Consider the following 21752-nt stretch of genomic DNA (forward strand, 5'->3'; position numbering starts at 1 on the left):
AAAATTTAACTAAGATCTAGCCCCTGCTTACAGTCTGGACGTGGAATAAACCGCCAACAGAGATGAATGAATATACAATATTGCTCCACACTCGGTCATTCACCTTTCCCCAAACGATGCCAGCTGACCAGAAGGCCATATGGAGGAGAGGGGAGAAGTAGCCGCGGAAGCACTGGCCTCGGTTGCAATTGAGAAAGTACTGGCAACGTTTGGCAGCTAAGCCTGAAGGCCGGCTATGGCCTTCTGTCGGTTGCAGGAGCTGGTACTGGCGGGCCACAGAAGGGAAGTCGAGGCACGGGGCGGGGGAGGCAATATGTCCCCCTCCCCAAGTCGGAAACCAGTTACCTGCCGGCCAAACAAAATCTGCTAAGGGGTCACTGAAAGCAAGCTCTGGTGCTGCGGAGGATAGGTGCGCTCCCCTATCCTCAACCTAATCTGCCCCGCCCCGCCCCGCCCCGCCCAGGCCAGTCCGGTCATCGATCCTCGGGACAAAGCTGCCACCACTCCCACAAGTTGCAACATTGTAGCCAGCCCCGAACTCCCCATTGGCTGGCGTGGGGAAGGCCCCGATTCCAGATTCGCTCCTGGGGCCTGTCTATCAGGCGTCTCCCCCAGGACTATTTTAAAAGTTCCTCCGCCCGTGATCTGTACAAGTTGAGTTCCTATTGATCCCAGTTGAGTTTGCAGAGTTCTGCCACTATCTCTTTGCCACTTCTCGGGGTGAGTAGTAGTTGGCGATCGACGTTGACTCAACGTTTCCCTGAGGTAAGCGAAATGGGGAGGGTAAGTCCCAGAGAAGGTGGAGGACGGTCTAAGAGAAGGTGGAGGAGGGGTCTAGTTTGCCTTCCATGCCAGGCGTGGCTTATTTTTTGGATGCCTGTGTATTTGGGTGAAAGGTCAGTCGTTGATGTGGGACCTGGCTTTCTTTGTGGACGGCCTGAGTGCCTAGGTATGGGGCAAAAAGCACGCGTGAGCCACAGGCCAAACCTCCTATCGCCACCCCTGTCCCTGTTCTGCCTTTTCTAGGTGCTCCTCCACCTGTCCCCTCCCCCCTCCATTAAGCATGTGGCTGGGAGGCTGCCTCTCCATCCCAGTTTCCTAGGTAAAAGTGGGCGGGATGCAGAGTACGTTGTTGAGAACGCTATGAACCAGTCCCCTGGGCAATTTACTATCTCCCCCATTGTTTATGGCCTTCGGTACCACTTGTGAGGCGAGGGCCCTACTAAGGAAGTATTGGAGGGCAAACCTTCGCCCGGGGCTTGAAGGAGGGTGTGGAGGGGCTTGGTGACCCCCCTTATTTCCCCCGCTCTTCATCCATTATTGGGTGGTTCTAGGGTGGTTGTTTAATTCCTGTTCAACTGCTGAAGGGTGGAATTGAGCAGTTAAGTCCCAACTGGTGTGAGCTAGCCCAGAAGATGCAGGATGGAGTATTAGCGGGGCACCAGGCCCCCTTGAGGCCGAATATTTTAGGGCCTCACTAAGGTTTTCTGGAGGGCTTCCCCAATAAAAAGGGCTGGGGCTAGATGACGTTTACAAGTCTGGAGTCACCTTGCTGAAGTAGAAAGAATGGGATTTGGAGTTCAGCCACCTGGATTCAAGTCCTAGCCTGCATACCAGCTGTGTGGTCTGAGGAAACTGAGGCAAACAGGTTTAAATGACTTGCCCACGGTCACACAGGTAGGAAGTGTCTGAGGCTAAATTTGAACTCAGGAAGATGTGACTCCAGGCCTGGCACTCTATCCACTGAGCCACCTAGCTGCCCCTAGTTTTGGTTCTAGAAGCCCTCATTTGCTTGAGTGAAGGGCCTTTGTTGACTGTCCTAAGCCATACAGGCCTCTGTGTTTCCTTTTTTAACGGAGATCTTGGTTAGAAAACCACTGACCTCAGTGGTCAAAGCAGTGTTTCCAACCAAAAGCATTCTGGAGTTTCTGTGTTTCTATTCAACTAACTTTGAGTCCAAATAAAAGTCTCCTCTCCTCCTCCCAAATCCAGACGTATTTATAGCCTGTCAAAATTAGGTTGTAATGGCTCCCCTTTAACAGAGGCAAAGGTCACTAGTCTTATTCACAGCCTATTGGGGAAGGGCAGGCCCCCCCACCCCTTTACTTCCAGTAGGGATGGGGGAGGTGGGGCTGACACCCATAAATCTTAGAGCTCAGTACCAGCTGGTGAAACGACCTCCTTTTTCCTCTTCCTCTTTCCCCCCAGCCCTTAACACACATACAGAGGCTGTAATTTGAATCATTTCTACCCATAGACCCAAGTCACTATGTAGGTAACCAGTCAGAAAATATAAGATCTGTTTAGCTCTTGGTTGATCTATCACTTCCAGTTTCTCCATCCTCTTAATAATTGCTTGAATTGAATTCCTTTCTGGGTGGATTGACCTCCAACAGGATGTAGTTGGGCCTGGGGGATGGGGTAGTGACCCAAAGAATGCCGGTTTGGTTTCTGAATCAGGAGAGTGGAGGGGTGAGGCAGGGAGAATAATGGTCCCTTCATTCCTACCATAGGAGTACTAGAAGGAATCCTTTTAGTTTACAGATGAGGAAACTAAAGCCCACAAGGTCACTCAGGTAATAAACACTAGACAAGATTTGAACCCAGTCCTCTGACTCCAAATTTTGGGCACTGTTATTGTTGTTATTGGCAAATCATTGAGGATTTATAGGCATACACACAGATGATGGTTGGATATGGGCCATGACTTGGGCATTACCTCAGTAGTTCACTGAATCTGTGATCTCCACTGATGTGGACATTGCACGTGCAACCTTCCCAACCCCCCAGGATTACAGATTAGAACCCATCCAAACCTGGGTCTTAACCTCTTCCCCCACCTCACAACCTCCCCTGAGATCATGCCCAGCTCTTGGTGTATAACCAGCCAACCTATGGGGCACTTGGAAAATGCTTTACACTTTACCAGACCTCCTTCATACAGCTGACCCTTCTGCAACTCCATGTAGTACCAATCGTGCAGGTATTAGTAGATCAAGCCTGCCCTAGTTGGTACTACAGATAGAAGGTAGTACCTCATTGAATATACAGTTCCCTAGAAGGTAGTACCTTATTGAATATACAGTTCCCTTCTCTACTCCTCATTCCCCTTTCCTTTGTGTGTGTGTGTGTGGAGGGGGGGGTCCTACCACCCCCATAGAAGTGCCAGCTTTGAAACAATGGGATCTGAGGCAGGAGCCAAATTAGGGTACTTCTCGGATAGGATTCCTGTACTTAATTCATTCTTATCTGGGCAGGACCCCTTGAGGGAGGACTCAGGCCATGCCTTGCGTGTTCACAGGGAATGTTCAGATACAATAAACACGTTTAAGTGACCTACTGTGGCACCCAGATAGCCTATCGTGGATTGGTACCCAGCAAAGAGACAGAAGGAGTTGCAGGGGCCAGTCTCTTTTTAATAGATCTGAACCTGTGCCTTCAGGCTAAAGGAAGATGCCATCCTTCCTACCTGGAGAGACCAGGCCTTTACCCTGGGGCAAAATGAGGAGCCAGAGGAACAATGTCATCTTCATCTGAGCATACTCGGCATCAAGTGCCGTCTAAGTCCAGGCCTTAGGACCATAGTTCAAATCCTGCCATAGCTAATTATTGGCCATGTGACTCTGGACAGTATGCCTCTATTGATACAGTGGAGGCCACTGCGTGTGGCATCTACCTTATGGGATAGATGGTAAAAGTCCAATGGGAATATATTGGTTACTTATGCTTTGGAAGTGGGAGTTGTTCACACTGGCTCCTTTTTGGGGTGTATCTGTTTGGAGAGCTAGCTAGTTAAGCTGTGTCCACCCACCTAGAAGGAAACCACTTTATTGGGTCATATCATCATGTCCATGCTTCTGAAAGTCTTGCTTAAGTCAGTCTTTGGAGTGGGCAGGAGCCATAGCACTGTCTGCCCTAGCTGTGCCCTAGTTCTTAAGCCAGGGCCTCACCTGATGAAGTCAGGTGCACCTGGATGACATCTACCTGTTTCCAGGTGCTTTTAAGAAACAGGGGAGAGGGTGGAAGGAGTCCCAGCTGGGCTGACCTCTGCCCAGCTTCTACGTGGTGTTGGACTTTAGCCAGCTGATAGATCTGAAGGGCAGCAACTGTTGGTCTTTGACTTCCAGTGCCTTCTACTCTGAAGATGTCTTCCAGTGAAATTGAGAACGGAGCCAACAGCCCAGCTGCTGAGGAGCCGGTGCAGCAGGTATGACCCTCCTGAAAACCAGGTGCAAAGTGGCGTCAACCCAGGATGGTAACACTTCTAGACAGGAAGCATGGAGGGCAGGAGGGAGGGGAGACTGCTTCTATCTCAAGCTGTGCTTCACTGGGTATCTGGAACCAGAATCTAGGAGTAAAAGGAGCTATGGATTAGGTAGCTGGGATGGAATAGGGGCTCCTGATTCTGTGTCTGTGTCGGGAGACCCAAGTACAAAGTCCAGCTGGGCTATTTATGCTCTGTGGGACCTTAGCCAGTTACTCCTTTTTCAACCTCTTTCCTCTCCCCACCCTATCTGTAAAATGGGTATGATACCCAGACACCTTGCCTCACAGGGTTGTTGAAGAGAGAGATTCATAAACCTTAAGGCACCATAACCATGTAGATGATTGATTCTGCTTAGCAGGTTAGCCTTCCCTGGTCTCCAGTCTGCCTTAGATGGCAGTGTTGGGAATGGAAACATTAGGAAGCTTATTCCCTGAAGTGTGATTGAGCTGCTTTGAGTTTCCCTGAGGAGGAGAAATAATCCTGTTACACCTGTAACAAGGGATGGCTTGAAACTAAAAAAACGGAAACTGTTCTCAGAGGTCACAGGGTATCCTAGAGCCGTGGAATAACCTGCCAATATCAGATGTAGTTGTCAAGCCCTTATTTATTATGTGCTAAGTGTGGGGGAGGGGATACAAAGAAAGGCAAAAGGAAAAAAAAAACCTTAACCCTCAAAGAGCTTGTATTCTAACAGGGAATACAACATGTAAGTAACTAGCTCCATACAAGATGGAGGGTTATCTCAGGAAAAGGTAAGATTTGGATGGAATTCTAAAGGAAGCTAAGAAGCAGAGATGAGGAAGGGAAAAGCATTCCAGGTAGGGGTGACAGCCAGTGTAGAGGCAGTGGGAGGTGATGGGAGATGGAGTATCCTAGGTGAGGGGCAGCAGCTGGGCCAATCTACCTAGAAAGCACAGTAGATCGAGCACCTAGGACTGGAGTCTGGAAGACCTGAGTTCAAGTCTAGCTTCAGACACTTGCTAGCTGTATGTCCTGGGCACACAGGCCAGAGGGTGGAAGGAGTCCCAGTTGGAGTCCCAGGGCAAGTTACTTAACCTCTGTCTGCCTCACTTTTCTCAACTGCAAAATGGTGATAATAATAGCATCTCCCTCCCAGGATTATTGTGAGGATCAAAGGAGATAATATTTGTAAAGTTCATTATACTTTACAGATGCACAGTGCCTACCACATTTGTTGTTCAGCCATTTCCAACTCTTTGTGACTTTGTGTACCACAGAACTCCAGCACTGTCCATTGGATTTACTTGGCAAAGATACTGCAGTAATTTGCCATTTTCCTTCTCCAGCTCATTTTACAGATGAGGAAATTGAGGCAAACAGGGTTAAGTGACTTTTCCAGAGTCACATAACTTAGTAAATGTCTGAGGCCAGATTTGAACTCAGGCGCCAGACCCAGTGGTTTATCACTGAGCCACTTAGCTGGCTAGTAGATGCTTAATAAATACTTTGCTTCTTCCTTTCCCAAATCAAGTATAAGGAGACCAGCAAAGGGTAGGTTAGAGAAATAGAATGATCCTTGCTTTTGATGAGCTTTGTCTTGGCAGAAAAATGCGTTTAGTGCCCTTAACTTTATAGTAATTCCTCCCTCCCCCATATAGTCTAAACACTAGTACTAAGAAGACAGTGTGAAAGAAGACTAAATGGAGTTAATTGGGAGAAATTTGGGAGTAGGAAGAAACCTAGTATGGGAAAAATGATCACTGGCCTTGGCTTAAACACTGACTTTAACTTTGGACAGTTTCCTTCCCTTCTCTTGCCTCCAATTCCTTCTGTAAAATGAGGGGCTTTGACCAACATCCCTTATAGAGTTGACCTTTTTTGAGTGAGGTGAGTCTAGAAGGGAGTGCCAGACCTCTAAAAGAAACTTCAACCATTGCAAAGCTCTTTCTAACTGTCAGAAAGTTAAAGCCAAAGGCCTGGTGACTGGGAGGAGGAGCCCGCCCCTAGTTACACAGCTAGTAAGTAGTTGAGATAGGCTTTGAACCTAGTTTACAATAAAGTCTATTATGCTCTCTTTCTCTCTCTCTCCCTCTTTTTCTCTCTCCTTTCTCCTTCCTCTTCCCATTTCCCTTTCCCCTTCCCTCTTCCCCATCTCTTCTCTCACTCTCTCCCTTTCTCTCCTCTCCTTTCTCTATCTCTCTCTGCCTTCCTCCCTCCCTCCCTCCCTCCTGTACTATGGTGCTTTGATTTACAGCCAGTGTGACCTTTCTCTTTTCTATGTCAGAGTGTAGTCAACAGGGTGGTCAGTATGCCGCTTGTCAGTTCCACCTGCGACATGGTCTCTGCAGCTTATGAGTCCACTAAGGAAAACCATCCTTACGTCAAGTCTGTGTGTGGCCTTGCTGAACAAGGGGCAAAGACTCTCGCTGCAGCAGCTGTCAGTGGGGCCCAGCCGATCCTATCTAAACTGGAGCCTCAGAGTGAGTAATAACCCTGAGGACAAGCTCATTAGAAAGAAACATTGCAACTTCCTCTTGGGAAATAGGAATCCACCCTTATTTCTGTTGTAGTCTAACAGTTTGGGTATTAGACCATGTGAGGAGGTCATTAACTAGAATATTACAGCAAGTACTATGAAGTCTCATTATTTAAGGGATCTGGTTTCATCATGTCAAGGTCAGTGATGTCCTACTCAGCCTTCAGAGTTTCTGCGAAAAGGGAGGGAAAAACACAACAGCCCAAGGTTAAACTGATGATTCTCAGAACTGAGCTGCCCTGGTGATTGGCTGGGACAGCTGGTGCTTAGAATGCCTTCAGAAGATGAGTGTTGGCAGGGTCTAGCTTCTGAGAATCCCAGGTCACCTCCATGCCAGGAAGAATCCAAGGGGGCCTTTACTGGAAGCTTTTAGTGCAGTTCAGACTTGTTGGTAATGTTGCGCCTCCTTTCTCTTCCTCGCTCTCTGCCAGTTGCGTCAGCCAGCGAGTATGCTCATAAAGGACTGGACAAACTGGAGGAAAAACTGCCAATTCTTCAACAGCCAAGTGAGAAGGTAGATAAGTTTCCCTGCTTTCCATCTTCCCTGGATCATGGGGCTAGAAGCTGGGAGTACTTGAAGGCTTCCTCCAACTTTGGAAGGAAAGATTACGTTTCTCCCCATTTGACAATGGATGGATGAAAGATCATTATGAAAGATCAGTTATTAAGGACTCACTACTGTGTGCCAGATAAAACAGATTCAAATGGCATGACACCATTCACAGAGCACCCCACCCTAATTCAAGTCCTCAGCACCTCTCACCTGGATTATTGCAAGTCTCTCTCCTTTCCCATCTGCCAAATATTTCTAAAGCTTTGATCTAACAATATCATTCAAATTCCTCTGGCTCTAATTCCTAGACCTACATTCTCTACCTCCTTGAACTCTTAAACTCAAGCCAACTACTAGGCCTTCTTGCTCCAAACCCTGAAGGGTACAACATTCTGTCTTTATTTTCTGTGCCTTTATACTGACCATCTCCCTTTGCCTGTAATACTATCCCACGTGACCACTTTTTTTGAATTCCTAGTTCCTTTTTTTCTCCAATTCAACAGACATAAAAAATTTTAATTTTAAAAATTAAAAAAATTAAATGTTTAAGCTTAAATTTAACTTAATTTTTTTTCAATTATGAAACATTTATTATTTTTTTCTTCCCATTTCACCCCACTCACTGGAAAGAAAGAAAAACAGAACCCTTGTTTCATAAAATACACAGTCAAGGAAAGCAAGTTCTTACATTGGCCACATCCAAAAACTGCATTCCTTACTCCTTATCTTAGTCTGCCATCTCTGTCATGGGGTGAGCAGTACTCTTTATCAGTCATTTGGCAACATGAGTGATCTTTTTACCTTTAATTCTCCCACACATGCTTTGTTTACTATCTCTCTCTGTACATCTGGCTACAAATACTTCCTTCTCCCTCCTCTCCCTGTCCTCAGAGTAAAATGTAGCCTTCCCTAGAACCAACAGTTAAATTGTATCTTTGTCTCTGTGCTCCTGTATAAGCAACTGGCATATCAGTGCTTACCAGGGACAGGTTTTAACTCAACTAATGTTCAGGCCTGCAATTCAAGCCCTAGTGCTCCTAACTCCCAGTTGGAATTTTCTGCTGTACCATATTTCTTTCCTGACTTTGGACAGAAGCCTCTCCTATGCTACAAGACAGGGCTATGCTAGGTGTGGTGTGGATCAAGCGAAAACACACTGGTCCATGAGAACTGTGTAACATTTAAAGCAACCACTAGGTGGCGCAACAATGGCACAACTAACCAACAAATATTTATTTCAAGTTGGAAGCAATGTATATACCCAGACTTCATTCTGCAGATCTCTTTATGTGATACCCTTTCATATCTTGCCATATTTTTTATGCTTCATTTTATTTTTAACATGTTTTTATTTTTTGAAAATTATTATTTATTTATTTTTGACATTCTTTTCTTTTTAAATTTTGAGTTCCAAATTCTCTCCCTCCCTCCTCACCCCTCCCCTACCCACTGAGAAGGTAAGCAATATGATATCAATTATACATGTGAAATCATTATGCTTCATTTTATATGAATATTTATATAAGAATTCTGGGCCCAGAATCGGGAAGATATGAGTTCAGATATGACCTCAGACACATACTAGCTGTGTGACTCTGGTCAAGTCATTTAACCACTGTCTGCCTCAGTTTCCTTAATTGTAAAATGAGGATGATGATGTGAGGATGAAATGAGATTATAAAGCAGTTAAGACAATGCCTTGCATATAGTTAGTACTGAATAAATGTCTGTTGGCTTCCCTTCAAGTTAATACCAAATGGAACAAGGCCCCAGTCTTGCAGGATGTCAATGATGCTCTGACCTCCTGCTTACAGGATTCTGCCTTAGTAGCTATTTACCTGTAAAAGTAAACAAGACTAAAAAGTAACCTACTAGAGCTGAAAACCACTGGAATGAGGTTGTCTAAGCAATGATTTCTCACCAGTGGCTATCTTGCACATGGAGCTAACAGAGAAACATTTGACCTGAATGAATGAGAAGGCATTTAGTAAGCCCTTCCTTACTCTAGGCAGAGCTCCACTGAGGATGCAAATGAAAAGCAAGATTGTACCTGCACTCAGAGAGCTTACTTTTTTTTTTTAAATGAGGCAATTGGGTTAAGTGACTTGCCCAGAGTCACACAGCTAGGAGGGAAGTAGTAAGTATCTGAGGCCACATTTGAACTCAAGTCCTCCTGACTCCAGGCCAGGTGCTCTATCCACTGTGCCACCTAGCTGCCCCAAGAACTTACATTCTAATAGGAAAATAAGGTGACATAGATTTCTAATGGAAGGACCCTATAGGTCAAGAGACTATGGTGATACATCTAATGTCCTTTCTATTAATAAAACCATATCCATTTCTGATGATGTACCATTTGACAGTACCAAGGACTTTGGTGGCAAGAAGTTTCTCTTTGGGGTCTTCAGCTGTGGATGCTGAGGAGGCGTGCACTATAGCAGCCTAGTTGTCTTTACTTGGGCCCGGGTGGTGGAGATGCTCTGAATCAGGAATATTAAACTTCATGCTCTGCATCCCAGGTTATAGCTGATACTAAGGAACTCGTATCTTCCAAAGTGACTGGTGCCAAGGATGCAGTCTCCAGTACAGTTTTGGGCGCCAAAGATGCTGTGGCCAGCAGAGTGACCGAGGCTGTGGACATGACCCGAGGGGCCGTCCGGAGTGGGGTAGACGTGACCAAATCGATGGTGACCAGCAGTGTCAACACGGTTATGGGATCCAAAGTAGGACAAATGGTCCTCAGTGGCATGGATACTGTGTTAGGAAAATCTGAAGAATGGGTTGACAACTATTTGCCCATGACAGATGAAGAGCTAGGTAAGGATCTTCTGTCTTCCTTAGCTTGCTTTAGGTAGCTGCTAACTGTGAAGCAGACACTTTTTAGCTCTTAAAACCCCTGGGAGGAACTTTGGCTCACATTTTTCCCTCTCTTTTTTCACAGGTCAGGCAAGTAATCTTTATTATATTTCAGCTACAGAAATAGTATCAAGCAAATTCTTTAAAATAGACGTAGGATTTGAACCCGGGCCTTCTTGACTCTGCTGACTTTTCCAAATTGCCTCTCCTCTTTTCATCTATTAATGAATCCTAGGATTGTAACAACGATTCATTGAGATTTCCCTGCTGCCACTTTAACTTGGTTCCTCTGACAGTGGCTTTGACAAGCTCCTTAGATTATGTTGTTTGACCACATAAAGACCATTTTTTAAGTCTACCCTCTCTTGCTGATACTTGAATACACAACTTTCCCTAAGGAAGTATTGCTTCCACCACAGATCAACTCTTCCCTATGCTTAATAAAATTGCTTTTGAGTTACTATGGCCAAAAGCTTATCCCCTGGTAGACCTGTCCTCCTGCTGATAAATCCCTCTGCATCTGGAGGGGCCTTTCCAGTGTAGTGATACGGGCCAAAGCCTGCACTGTCGCCTTGATCCAGGGTCCTCTCCACCCCAGGAGGCACTGGATGGAGTACATTCTGAGAGAAGAACCTTCTTCCTTCCCTATTTGATAGATAAGGAAACTGAAACCTAAGAAGTACCTTCTACGAGATCGTATGGCTATTTAAGCAAACTGGTCTTAGAAGTCAGGATTCTCTTACATTTTGATTTTTGATGCCTCCTTTTTTATGTCATTCATTTCCAAGAAAAGGCAGTTCAGCAAAAATTAAAATACATTTAATGACAGCATATAGGTAACATTCCACAAACATAGTCCCCCCCCCCCATCCCACCCTTCACCCCCAACTCTGGAAGGGATGGAGGGAGCTAGAAGCTGGACCTTCCCACCTGTTGATGGCCATGCTCAGGATTAGCTTATCCAACTCTTATTATCGTCCCTACAGGGGGATGTTCTCTGTAATCTGTGACCTGACCAGACGTTGGTGCTTCTGAGTGTAGATCAGCAGTGAAACCCTGCTCCATAAGTCAGGAAGCTTGAAACTATGGCTCTAGGGGAGAAAGTCTCTCCCATCCTCATCCCAAGGCCCCCCCCCCCAACCCTTCTACTTTCTGCCTTTTAGAACCCCTCACTCACTTCCAAGTATAGTTTCAGGTACTATATCCTGTTCATATGAGAACTTTCTTTGTTATATCATCACAGCACCCCTCACTGTAAGGCTTCCCACATCCTGAAATTACTCTTAATACTTTTAATTCCTACTTTGTGTTTACTTCTCTGGGGACACTGAAGGCCTCGTGTAGGAGAGAATCTCCTGAGGGACTGTCTTTTTGTCATCCCTGTATCCCCAGCACCAGGCTGGCACTTGGTGGCTTGAGTTAACCCTTTAAAGTTACGTCAGATGACTGTGTAAAAACCTCTCCTTCCCCTTCCAGCCACCTTAATGGTGATGCACTCTGGTCTCACCCCATGAGATGAGGAGGCTATCCTTTGCCTCCCCCATTAGGGGGTCTCTTCCATTAGATTGTGAGCTTCTTGAGAGCAGGGACTGTCAGTGCCTAGCACATAGTAGGTCCTTAAGACATGTTGATTGATTCATGTGGAACTTCTTTCTTCTTCCCTGCAGCTAAGATTGCTACCTCTCTAGAAGGATTTGACATGGCCTCTGTGCAGCAGCAGAAGGAGCGACAGGGTTACTTTGTTCGCCTGGGCTCCCTGTCCTCCAAACTCCACCAGCGGGCCTACCAGCACTCCTTGGGTAAACTGAGGCAGACCAAGCAGAATACCCAGGAGGCCCTCCTACAGCTCTCTCAGGCCATCAGCTTGGTAAGGTTTCACTGCCCAGCCTAGGGCCTGTGGACCATAGGTATTAGGATGGATTTAATTCTGTAGGTCATCTTTATTAATCATTTTAGCTAAATCATGGAGGATTAACCCTTCCACATGTAGAAGGCTATTCAGTCAATTAATTAACAAAAAAAAATTTTTTAAGTGCCTACTGCATACCAGGCACTGTGCTAAGCACTGGGAATACAAAAAAGCAAAAAACAGTTCTTGCCCTCAGGGAGCTTCTTGTCCATAATATAATTTTGTAGCTTAGAAGTGCTCTAGGGCTTGTCTCCCAGAATTGATGAAGGCCTCACAGGATTCCTGCATGTGAAGGAGTTGCTATTCTTTTTTTTCCCCCATAGATAATAGTATTTTATTTTTTTCTAATTACATATAAAGATAGTTTTCAACATTCACTTTTATAAGGTTTTGAAGTCCAAATTTTTCTCCCTCCCCTTCCCCCTCCCTAAGACAGGAAGCAATCTGATGTAGGTTATACATGTACAGTTATGTTAAATATATTTCCACATTAGTCATGTTGTGAAAGAAAACACAACAAAAAGGGGAAAAAAAAAAACAAGAAAAAAGTGAAATTGATATGCTTCAATCTGCATTCAGACTGCATAGTTCTTTCTCTGGCTGTGGATAGCATTTTCCATCATGAGTCTTGGAATTGTCTTAGAACATTGCATTGCTGAGAAGAGTAAGTCTGTCATAATTGTTCATCACACAGTGTTGCTGTTGCTGTGTACAGTGTTCTCCTAGTTCTGCTTACTTTAGGAAGTTGCTGTTCTTTATATTTTTATTTTTATATTTTTCCCAATAACTTTCTTGGAAGTCATGTTGTGTTTTTCTAAGGTTCTTCAGGCTGTTCAGACATATGAGGTATTCTCTCTTCTCTCTGCTGGTTGCCCAGTGGTTTTGTACTTGGGAATTTTCTTTCTTTCTCATTCTCTCACCCTCTTCTCTCTCTCTCCCTTTTCCAGATTGAAAATGTAAAGCAGGGTGGTGTTCAGAAATTGCTTGATGGCCAAGATAAACTCCACCAAATGTGGCTGAACTGGAACCAGAAGGAACTTAAGGACTCTAGTGATGCTAAACCTGAGGTAGGATCACCCATGAGTTTTTGTTGTTATTGTTGTTGAGTTTTTCAATCCTTTCATGACCCCATTTGGGGTTTTCTGGGCAAAGATACTAGAGTGGTTTGCCATTTCCTTCTCCAGCTCATTTTACAGATGAGGAAACGGAGGCAAACAGGTTTAAGTGACTTGCCCAGGGTCACCCAGCTAGTAAGTGTCTGAGGCTGGCTTTAAACTAACCAAGTGGGTATTCCTGACTTCAGGCCTGGTGCTATATGCACTGTGCCACGTAGCTGCCCATTGGACCACCCACAAAAGCGGTTCTTAATCCTTTTCTAGTATCACTACTTTCTCTTGTTCTTCGCCCTCTTACTTCCGCTTTGCCTCTGAAGATGAGCCCCAGGAACTGGCATGAGTTTGCTGAGAACAAGTCACAGAATCGGAGAATGTCCCACCTAAAAGGAGTCTTTGATCGTCTAATCCAGGTCTCTTAGTTTATAGGCGAGGGAACCAAGACCTAGTAAAATAACCCTCCATTCTTTTTTAATAAACCTTCTAGACTGGTAAATGTAGGTTATTCTTGCCTTACTATCCCTGAAGTCTAGATGCCTATAACAAGTTATTCTCATTGAGTAGTTGTAGTGAAACTTAGAAGGTTGAATTTCTCACATGGCTTTCAAATGCTAATTCAAACATCTAAAAAAATGTTAGATTTCTAGACCTCCCAAGGATTGAGTTGTTGCTGTTGGACAAACTGGGAAGCAGGCTTTCACGTGTTCATGAAGAACTTTTTAACCGAAGCTGTAAGCAGTAGGATTGTTGAGGAAGTGCCCAAGTCACTTGAAGACTTCCTGCTGAAGCTCAGGGACTCCTTAAGGGAGTTTTGGAAGAGATCCCTCACTGATGGCAGGAAGTTGAAAATCCAAGTCTGATTCTTTGACCTAGCGACCCCGTAAACTAGTTAGCCTTTTTCAGATCTCCTTAGAGATAACAATAGCAGTTGTGGTTTAGTCCCTTCCAACTCTTTGTGATCCCTTTTGGGGTTTTCTTGGCAAAGCCACTGGAATAGTTTGCCATTTTCCTTCTCCAGCTCATGAGGAAACTGAGGCAAAGATAATTAAGTGACATGCCCAGGATGACATAGCTAGTAAGTGTCCGTGAATCCTTGAAGTTTGGATTCAGTCAAAGGGCCACAGTTGAGGACTTAAAGGGCCACATGTGGCCTCGAGGCCACAGGTTCCTCACCCCTGCATCCCCTCTAAGAAGCTGGGGCAAGATGTCTTCTCATACCTCTTTTTGGGAGGCGTGCTTAGCTTGCTGACGTCCGTTTTAAATCACCCCTTCAAGCTTATGGGTAGCAATGTTTGATTTGATGGGCTAACCTTTCCCTACCTTCCCTCTCCTTCAGCAGGTTGAGTCTCGTACCCTCACCATGTTCCGAGATGTCACCCAGCAGCTTCAGGGAAACTGCTTACAGCTTGTATCCAGCATCCAAGGCCTTCCTAGCAACATCCAGGACAAAGTACAGCAGGCTCATGCCCAGATCGAAGAGCTCCGGGCCACCTTTTCAGGAGCCCAGTCCTTTCAGGACCTCTCCAGTAGCGTTCTGACCCAGAGTAGAGAGCGGGTTAACAAGGCCCGAGAATCCCTGGATGAGATGATCGAATATGTCGCTCACAACACACCCCTTACGTGGCTTGTGGGACCCTTTTTTCCATCCGGGCAGACCTCTAGTGAGTCAGAGAAAACTCCAGAGAAGATGGAAACCAACTAGAGACCCCAGCCATGGCACAGACAGGGGTTGATGGGATTTTAACCCAGTTTCTGAGATTCTTTATCAGAAAACTAGACTTGTCTTTAAAACCTAACTCTTGGCCAAGTGGGGTTATAATACTTCCTGATCATTCTCTCGGCTTAAAGAAACCAGCTGGCCAGAGCTGCCTACAGCTCACCCCAGTCTTGGCTTATTAAAAGGTGATAGGGGAAATGGACCTTCCCCTAGTATGCCCAGGGGCAGGATTTAAACAGAAAGTAGACTCTCTAGACCCCATCCCTGAATAACCTATATGTGTCTGAACGCAAACCAGTAACCCACACTTATCTTTCCATGAACCCTTTCCTACTCTTTGTAGAAATGATAATTGAACCAGGTGGTATAGAGGCTAGTAAGCTAGTAATAACCCTTCCATAGTAGTAGGAAGTAAGCTCCCTGGTCCTTGGTGGGGAAAAAATGGGGGACATAACATTTTTCTTTCTCTGCCTACCCCTCCAACCAATGTTGTAGATAATTTGTTTTTTGTACTAAGCTCTATTGCCTCAAATAAATCTTACCAGCATTTAACAATGTGTGTTCCTGAGAGGGGAGTGTTAATTATTAAAATAAAGAAACAAGGGGCAGCTAGGTGGCGCAGTGGATAGAGCACCAGCCCTGGATTCAGGAGGACCTGAGTTCAAATGTGCCCTCAGACACATAACACTTACCAGCTGTGTGACCCTGCGCAAGTCACTTAACCCCATTGCCTAACCAGAAAATAAATAAATAAATAAAGTAAAGAAACACAGTAGCATCCAGAGAAACAATTTATTTAGCAGTGCAGGTGGTTGCAAAACAAATCGGGTTCGATGCTTTTGGTAGTCAAGAACTCTGAACTTTGGTCTTCACCTGCTTAACATATAATTTGGAGGGAATGAAAAATAGGATGCAAGGATTAATCCACTTGATTTCTTACTGGAGGAGGGGAGCTGGAGACAATAAGGAGAGGTTGAGGGGATTGGGAAACACTGGAGACACTGAGGAGAGAATGAAAAAGGGGTTGTTTTGTGAACACTTGGGAGGGTGAGTAATCTTGTGACGTCTCCAAATTCAGGTGATTTTGAGACTTAATTTCTCAAAATGGTACATAAAGGCAAAATGGAGTCACTAATGCTATTTCAATATTACAGAAGCAACTTAATGATCTGCTTTCTATGTTTGACAGTTTCTTCCTTCCTCTGCCCATTTTTTTTATGTCTGATAAAGATTTATAGTGTACTTTAATCTTGTGAAGTAGGTACTTACAAGTATTAAGATTTTCATTTTAATCTAGCCTCAGACAAGTAACACTCACTAGCTGTGTGACTCTTGGCAAGTCACTCAACCCCAATTGCCTCACTAAAAAAAAAAAAAGATTCTCATTTTATAGATTGGGAAGCTGAGGCCTGCAAGAGGCCAGCATTTTGCCCAGGGTCACACAGCCAACAAATGTGGGAGTTCAAATGCATTTATTAAGTACTTTTGGGGTACTGGCGATAATAACAAACCTAACTTCCACTGCCAAGGAGCCCACCTTCTAGAATCATGTAGAAAATAAAATAAAACAGATACTAAATAACATGGGCTGGGATGCCCCGAGCAACTTAGTTCAAAGAAGTGTCATCAAACTCTGTGAAGTATGCAGTGGTTCCCTTCTTTTTCCCCATCTGACAAGTAAGGAAACTGAGGTCCCAGCTTTAGGGTTAGAGTCATGGCAGTGACAAAAGAAGGCTAGTTGGCAGCAGAGCATGGAGCCCGAGCTGGTCTTAGAGCAGCTTTCCCTTCCTGCTATAGGAGGCTACACCTTTGCCTGAAATCATGGTGTCCCTTTATGGAATTGGAAAACTGAGGGGTGGTAGTGGTAGTGGAATAAGCATTTGCACAGTGTCTACTATGTGCCAGGCACTCTGTTAAGTTCTTTACAGATACTATTTCATTTGATGCTGTGGGTAGCTAAGAAAGCCAAAGAAACTGTAGTTCCTCTATCTTGCCCCAACCCTGTTAGCATGCAAATCCCTCACCCCCACCTCAGCCACTTTGCTAAAACAGCTAGGACAATTTACTTATCCTATCTATTAGGGTGGGGTGACGAGATTGCTAATCTGAAGAGTCTTTCCTATTACTAGCTCCCAGCAACAGGCTCTTGTCTAATCACAGGATACCACATCCCCTGTTCTGTCCCCACGTGCCCCAAGGAATGGCCTTGGCCAGTCTTGAGGTACCCCATACCCAATTCACCTTTGGCCTAAATTGGAACATATAAGTTTTGCTCTTTTGGGGAGTCTCTGCTCCTTTCTCCACTGTGCAGATGGGGCTCCCTTACTGGTGAACTCAATAAACCTTCATTGGTTCCTAAATTTATGGTATTGAGTTTGGATTCTGGTTTTGGGGTTCTGGTTTGTGGCAGCACTGACAATTCCACCCACAGTAAATGGTGACAGGCAATGGGAATCTCAGATGGGTTGCCCTGTGGAATTCCAGAGATCACAACCTGGGAATACCATGGGCTCATCCACTCAAAATAGTTCTTATGGGTTGATACTGAGAACCTGGTGAGTATTTGTACTACAGTGGATGAGGATTTGCCATGCCACCCTCATCCACAAATGGCAGCACCTCGCCCACTCCAGTCAATCAGGTGATTTGGTATGGTTCTGGATTAGAAATTGGTTTTTCCGGATTAATTGGCAAAGATTTCTCCAGCAAGTGCTTCTACGTGTCTGTCTTGTCTTTGTTTCTGTGAAAGTGTTTGTATTTGTGTAATGTTCAGTACATTGTCACATTGTCTGTGTTTTGTGTCTTGGTAAATCCAAACTGACTTTTTCCTGTAGTCTAATCAAACAATGGAAAAAATATGTAAAGAGTAAAAATTTTTCTGTGGAACTTTCAAAGCCTTCTGAAAGAAAGTCTCTCTCTGCATTTCTAACTATAGGTATGTTGGGGATGCACACAAAATAGATAAGAAAGAAGGGAATCAAGAAGGCAGGGACTTATTTGAGCTCTGCCCCAAACCACTCTGAACACCTTTAAATAATGCCATAAAACAATTCCTGAAGCAGCAGAACCCACAAAAGGACAGGATGAAACTATTTTCCAGCCCAAGGCAACTTAAAAGTTTGGCAGGAAAGTCTGTCGAGCCAGGGTGAGAGTGGAGCACAGTCCAGCGCAGGGCTTGCCAGCACAGACCAGGCCCCAGCAAACCAGGAGCAGGCCTTGGGAATGAATGAATCAGCAGCTGCAGTGGCTGCTTCCAGAGCTCTCAGCCCACAAATGGTAAGAGATCACAGGGATCTCTGCTGGCACTGGGGGCAGGACTGGAGGCTTGAAATATGACATTCTGGAGGGCAAAGGAGCTGGGATTACAACCAAGAATCACCTATTCGGCAAAACTGAGTATAATCCTTTGGGGGAAAAATGAAAATTCAGTGAAATAGAGAACTTTCAAGCATTCCTGATGAAAAGACTAGAACTGAATAGAAAATATGACTTCCAAATACATGACTCAAGAGAAGCATAAAAAGGTAAACAGGAAAAGGAAATCATAAGGGACTTAATACATTGAAACTGTTTACATTCCCACATGGGAAGATGATACTTGTAACTTATAAGAACTTTCTCATTGTTAGGGCAGTTAGAAGGAGCATATATAGACAGAGGGCACAGGTGTAAATTGAATATGATGGGTGATATCTTTAAAAATAAAATTAAGGGGCAAAAAAGAGGAATGTACTGGGAGAAAGGGAAAGGCAGAGGTAGAATGAGGTAAATTATCTCACATAAAAGAGGCGAGAAAGAGCTATTTACAGTGGAAGGGCAGGTGGGGGAGGTGGTGGGGAATGCTTGAACCTAACTCTCTTTGGAATTGGCTCAAAGAGGGAATAACATACACACTCAATTGGGTATAGAAATAAATCTTACCCTACAGGAAAGTAGGAGGGAAAGGGGATAGGAGAAGGGTGGAGGTGCTCATAAAAGGGATGGTGGATTGGGGGAGGAAATAGTCATAAGCAAAACACTTGAGGAGAGGCAGGGTGAAAGGAGAGAGAGAATAAAATAAACAGGGGAAATACAGTTAGCAATCATAACTGTGGGAAAAAAATTTTGAAGCAAGTTTCTCTGATAAAGGCCTCCTCTCTCAAATATATAGAAAAATAAATCAAATTTACAAAAAGAAGAGCCATTTCCCAATTGATAAATGATCAAAAGATATGAACAGTCAGTTTTCAGATGAAGTAATCAAAGCTATCTATAGCCATGTGAAAAAATGCTCCAAATCACTATTGATTGGAGGAAATGCAAATTATAACAATACTGAGGTACTACCTCATACCTCTTAGATTGGCTAATAGGACATAAAAAGAGAATGATAAATATTGGAGGGGATGTGGGAAAATTGAGACAATAATGCACCATTGGTGGAGTTCTGAACTGATTCAACCATTATGCAAAGTGATTTGGAACTATGCCCAAATATTTATAGCAGCTCTTTTCTGGTGGCAAAGAATTGGAAATTGAGGGGATGCCCATCAATATGGGAATGGATGAACAATTTGTGGTATATGATTGTGATGGAATACTATTGTTACATAAGAAATGATGAGCTAGATGATCTCAGAAAAACCCAGAGAGACTTACATGAACTGATTCAAAGTGAAATGAGTAGAACCAGGAGAACATTGTACATGGTAACGTCAATATTGTAAGATGATCAGTTGTTAATGACTTTGCTATTCTAAGCAATACAATGTCCAAGACAACTCTGAAGGACTTACGATGAAAAATGCTATCCATCCCCAGAGAAAGAATGGATGGAATCTGAATACAGATCGAAGCATGCTTTTTTACTATCTTTATTTTTCTTGGGTTTTTATTTTGGTGTATGTTTTCTTTCACAACATGACTAATACGGAAATATGTTTTGTGTGATTACACATGTATAACCTATATCAAAGTGCTTGCCTTCTCAATGAGGGGGTTGGGGGGAAGTGGGAGAATTTGGAACTCAATTTTAAAAACTAATGCTGAAAATTGTTTTTACATGTAATTAGGGAAAAAATATTTTAAAAAATTTAAAGTTATGGAGAGAGAGAAAGAGAAAGGAATCTTTTTTTTTCTGAGTCTGCAGAAATTTATGATATTATAAACTAATTAGGGACTAAATTTGTGACTGAAATGTAAGTACTGTGAATTTCCAAATTGTGGTTTGAATATTTTTAATAAATACTGAAATATGTTAGTGAGTTTTGGGATACCATTCTATAGATTTTGTTTTAAGGAAAAATAAGAATAAAACTTTGTGAAAGTTACATAGAAACAGCACTTAGACCTTTTATCACTTTTTCCCCAGAGAGTGGCAGATTTATTGTTTTATTTCAAGGAGGAAAGTTATTTCACTAACTAGAAAAACAAGGAGCTGAAGTAGTATCAGTGAAGTTCCAAAATAAAGGGAAAAAATGGATTTGCAGTTTGAATTTATCTGGTCCTCATAAACCACCCGTTGTTACCTCTTTTCTTGACCACAAAAGGGGAGAAACTTGTTTAAATCAGGAAGCAACTTAAAAGTAAGTAAAATTTAATTTGGGAGAATGTTTTGTGTTACCACTATTTTGTTTTGTTTTGTTTCCGTGAATGTAATGTAATGTAACAGAATGTAATTGTTTAGGTAAACTAGAGACAAAATCATCTAAAGGTTTTGGAATAAATCAAGCATTTGTAAGCTCTAAAGAACCCCCAGAAGGTAACAGTATTGTAATGAATTGGTATTGTGCTAAAAAACTTGTGCTGAAATTGCAAAGGAGAAACTCAGTGTAGTGGGGTGAAGAAGATGAATTCTATTGATAGTCTGGGATATGATTGGGAAATAAAGACTAGAGGAATTAAGCAAGTAGAAGAAAGTAAGAGAAATGTCAGGTCAGAATATGGAAAGAAAAAAAGGGTAGTTTTGAAGGACTTTAATCAAAGTCCACTAGGGGATATAAAAAGGAAGGAAGAAGTTTTAAGCAAGTAGGGATGAGAGGACAATAGGTAGAAAGTAAAAGAAAGTTATAATCTGTTTGCCCTGAGTGGGGATGGAGGGTTAGAAAATAAAAGGTTTGGAGTTTGAGGGAGGTTTTTGATCTTGTTGAGATAAAACAGATATGAGAAATTCTATGTGGTTATTCTTTATATGGAAAACATAGGAATATATTTAGTGTGGAATTATTTGAGGAAATCAGGCCTTAAAGGAAACTTAGTAGTTAGCATTAACATTAAATAGTATTTAGCAATGTGTTTAGAAACTGCAAGTTTTGCTAAAGGCATAATTAGATCAAAATTATTCTTTGTTGGTCTTGAATACAATCAATATTGCATTTAATACTGCAATAGTATATTTGCAGTATAGAATAATAAAAGTTGCAGTCTAATCAGATAGGCCTTCCAGTAGAATGCCAAAAGTGATAACAATGAATGATTTTCTATGTAAGATAATTTGGAAAGGCATTCAATTAAATTGATGTCATATGACTGGCAATAAATTTTGTTTCATTTTTTAAAATGCATATTGTGTATGTTTTTAATGTGTTTCTAGATTTTCTTGTATTGTGAATTTTGACAAATCATTGTATAAGAAATGTTATTAAGAAGATGATGCAATTGTATCATTGGAAAATTTAACTCCTTTTGATATGGATGCTGTGAAATTATTAAATTGTTAGAGGCTATTGTCATAATGTTAAAACTTATCACGTATTTAATTGGGCATATTTTAAAAGGGAAGAAGAATAATTACTTTGGTGAAAAAGAAAAAAAAAAAAGAAGCCAGCCTTGTAAAATTTCTTTATATGTAAACTTGTCAGGT

General features: G+C 43.1%; 1 protein-coding gene across 2 annotated transcripts; it reads left to right on the forward strand.

Annotated features, from left to right (window-relative positions):
• The first annotated feature begins 552 nt into the window (after positions 1-552).
• Positions 553-15463, forward strand: PLIN3 (perilipin 3). Of its 2 annotated transcripts, none has more exons than XM_027850990.1 (8): positions 553-765; positions 4128-4207; positions 6513-6708; positions 7196-7278; positions 9837-10134; positions 11841-12040; positions 13030-13149; positions 14534-15463. In XM_027850990.1, the coding sequence occupies exons 2-8, from the start codon at positions 4145-4147 to the stop codon at positions 14894-14896; spliced, it is 1323 nt and encodes a 440-aa protein (XP_027706791.1). In that variant the 5' UTR covers positions 553-765; positions 4128-4144; the 3' UTR covers positions 14897-15463. The 2 variants fall into 2 exon arrangements, with proteins under 2 accessions (XP_027706791.1, XP_027706790.1); XM_027850989.1 differs by having other exon boundaries at positions 554-765; positions 14531-15463.
• The last annotated feature ends 6289 nt before the right edge of the window (positions 15464-21752 follow it).

This window comes from Vombatus ursinus, unplaced genomic scaffold (assembly GCF_900497805.2).
Source record: "Vombatus ursinus unplaced genomic scaffold, bare-nosed wombat genome assembly UNPS02009173.1, whole genome shotgun sequence".
NCBI classification, from domain to species: domain Eukaryota; kingdom Metazoa; phylum Chordata; class Mammalia; order Diprotodontia; family Vombatidae; genus Vombatus; species Vombatus ursinus.

Bases quoted from the DNA above. Each gene is read 5' to 3' on its own strand.
- PLIN3 (XM_027850989.1), top strand. From the start codon at position 4,145: ATGTCTTCCAGTGAAATTGAGAACGGAGCCAACAGCCCAGCTGCTGAG. The intron at 6,709-7,195 runs GTGAGTAATAAC...GCTCTCTGCCAG, and splicing joins ATCTAAACTGGAGCCTCAGA to TTGCGTCAGCCAGCGAGTAT. The intron at 7,279-9,836 runs GTAGATAAGTTT...TCTGCATCCCAG, and splicing joins TTCAACAGCCAAGTGAGAAG to GTTATAGCTGATACTAAGGA.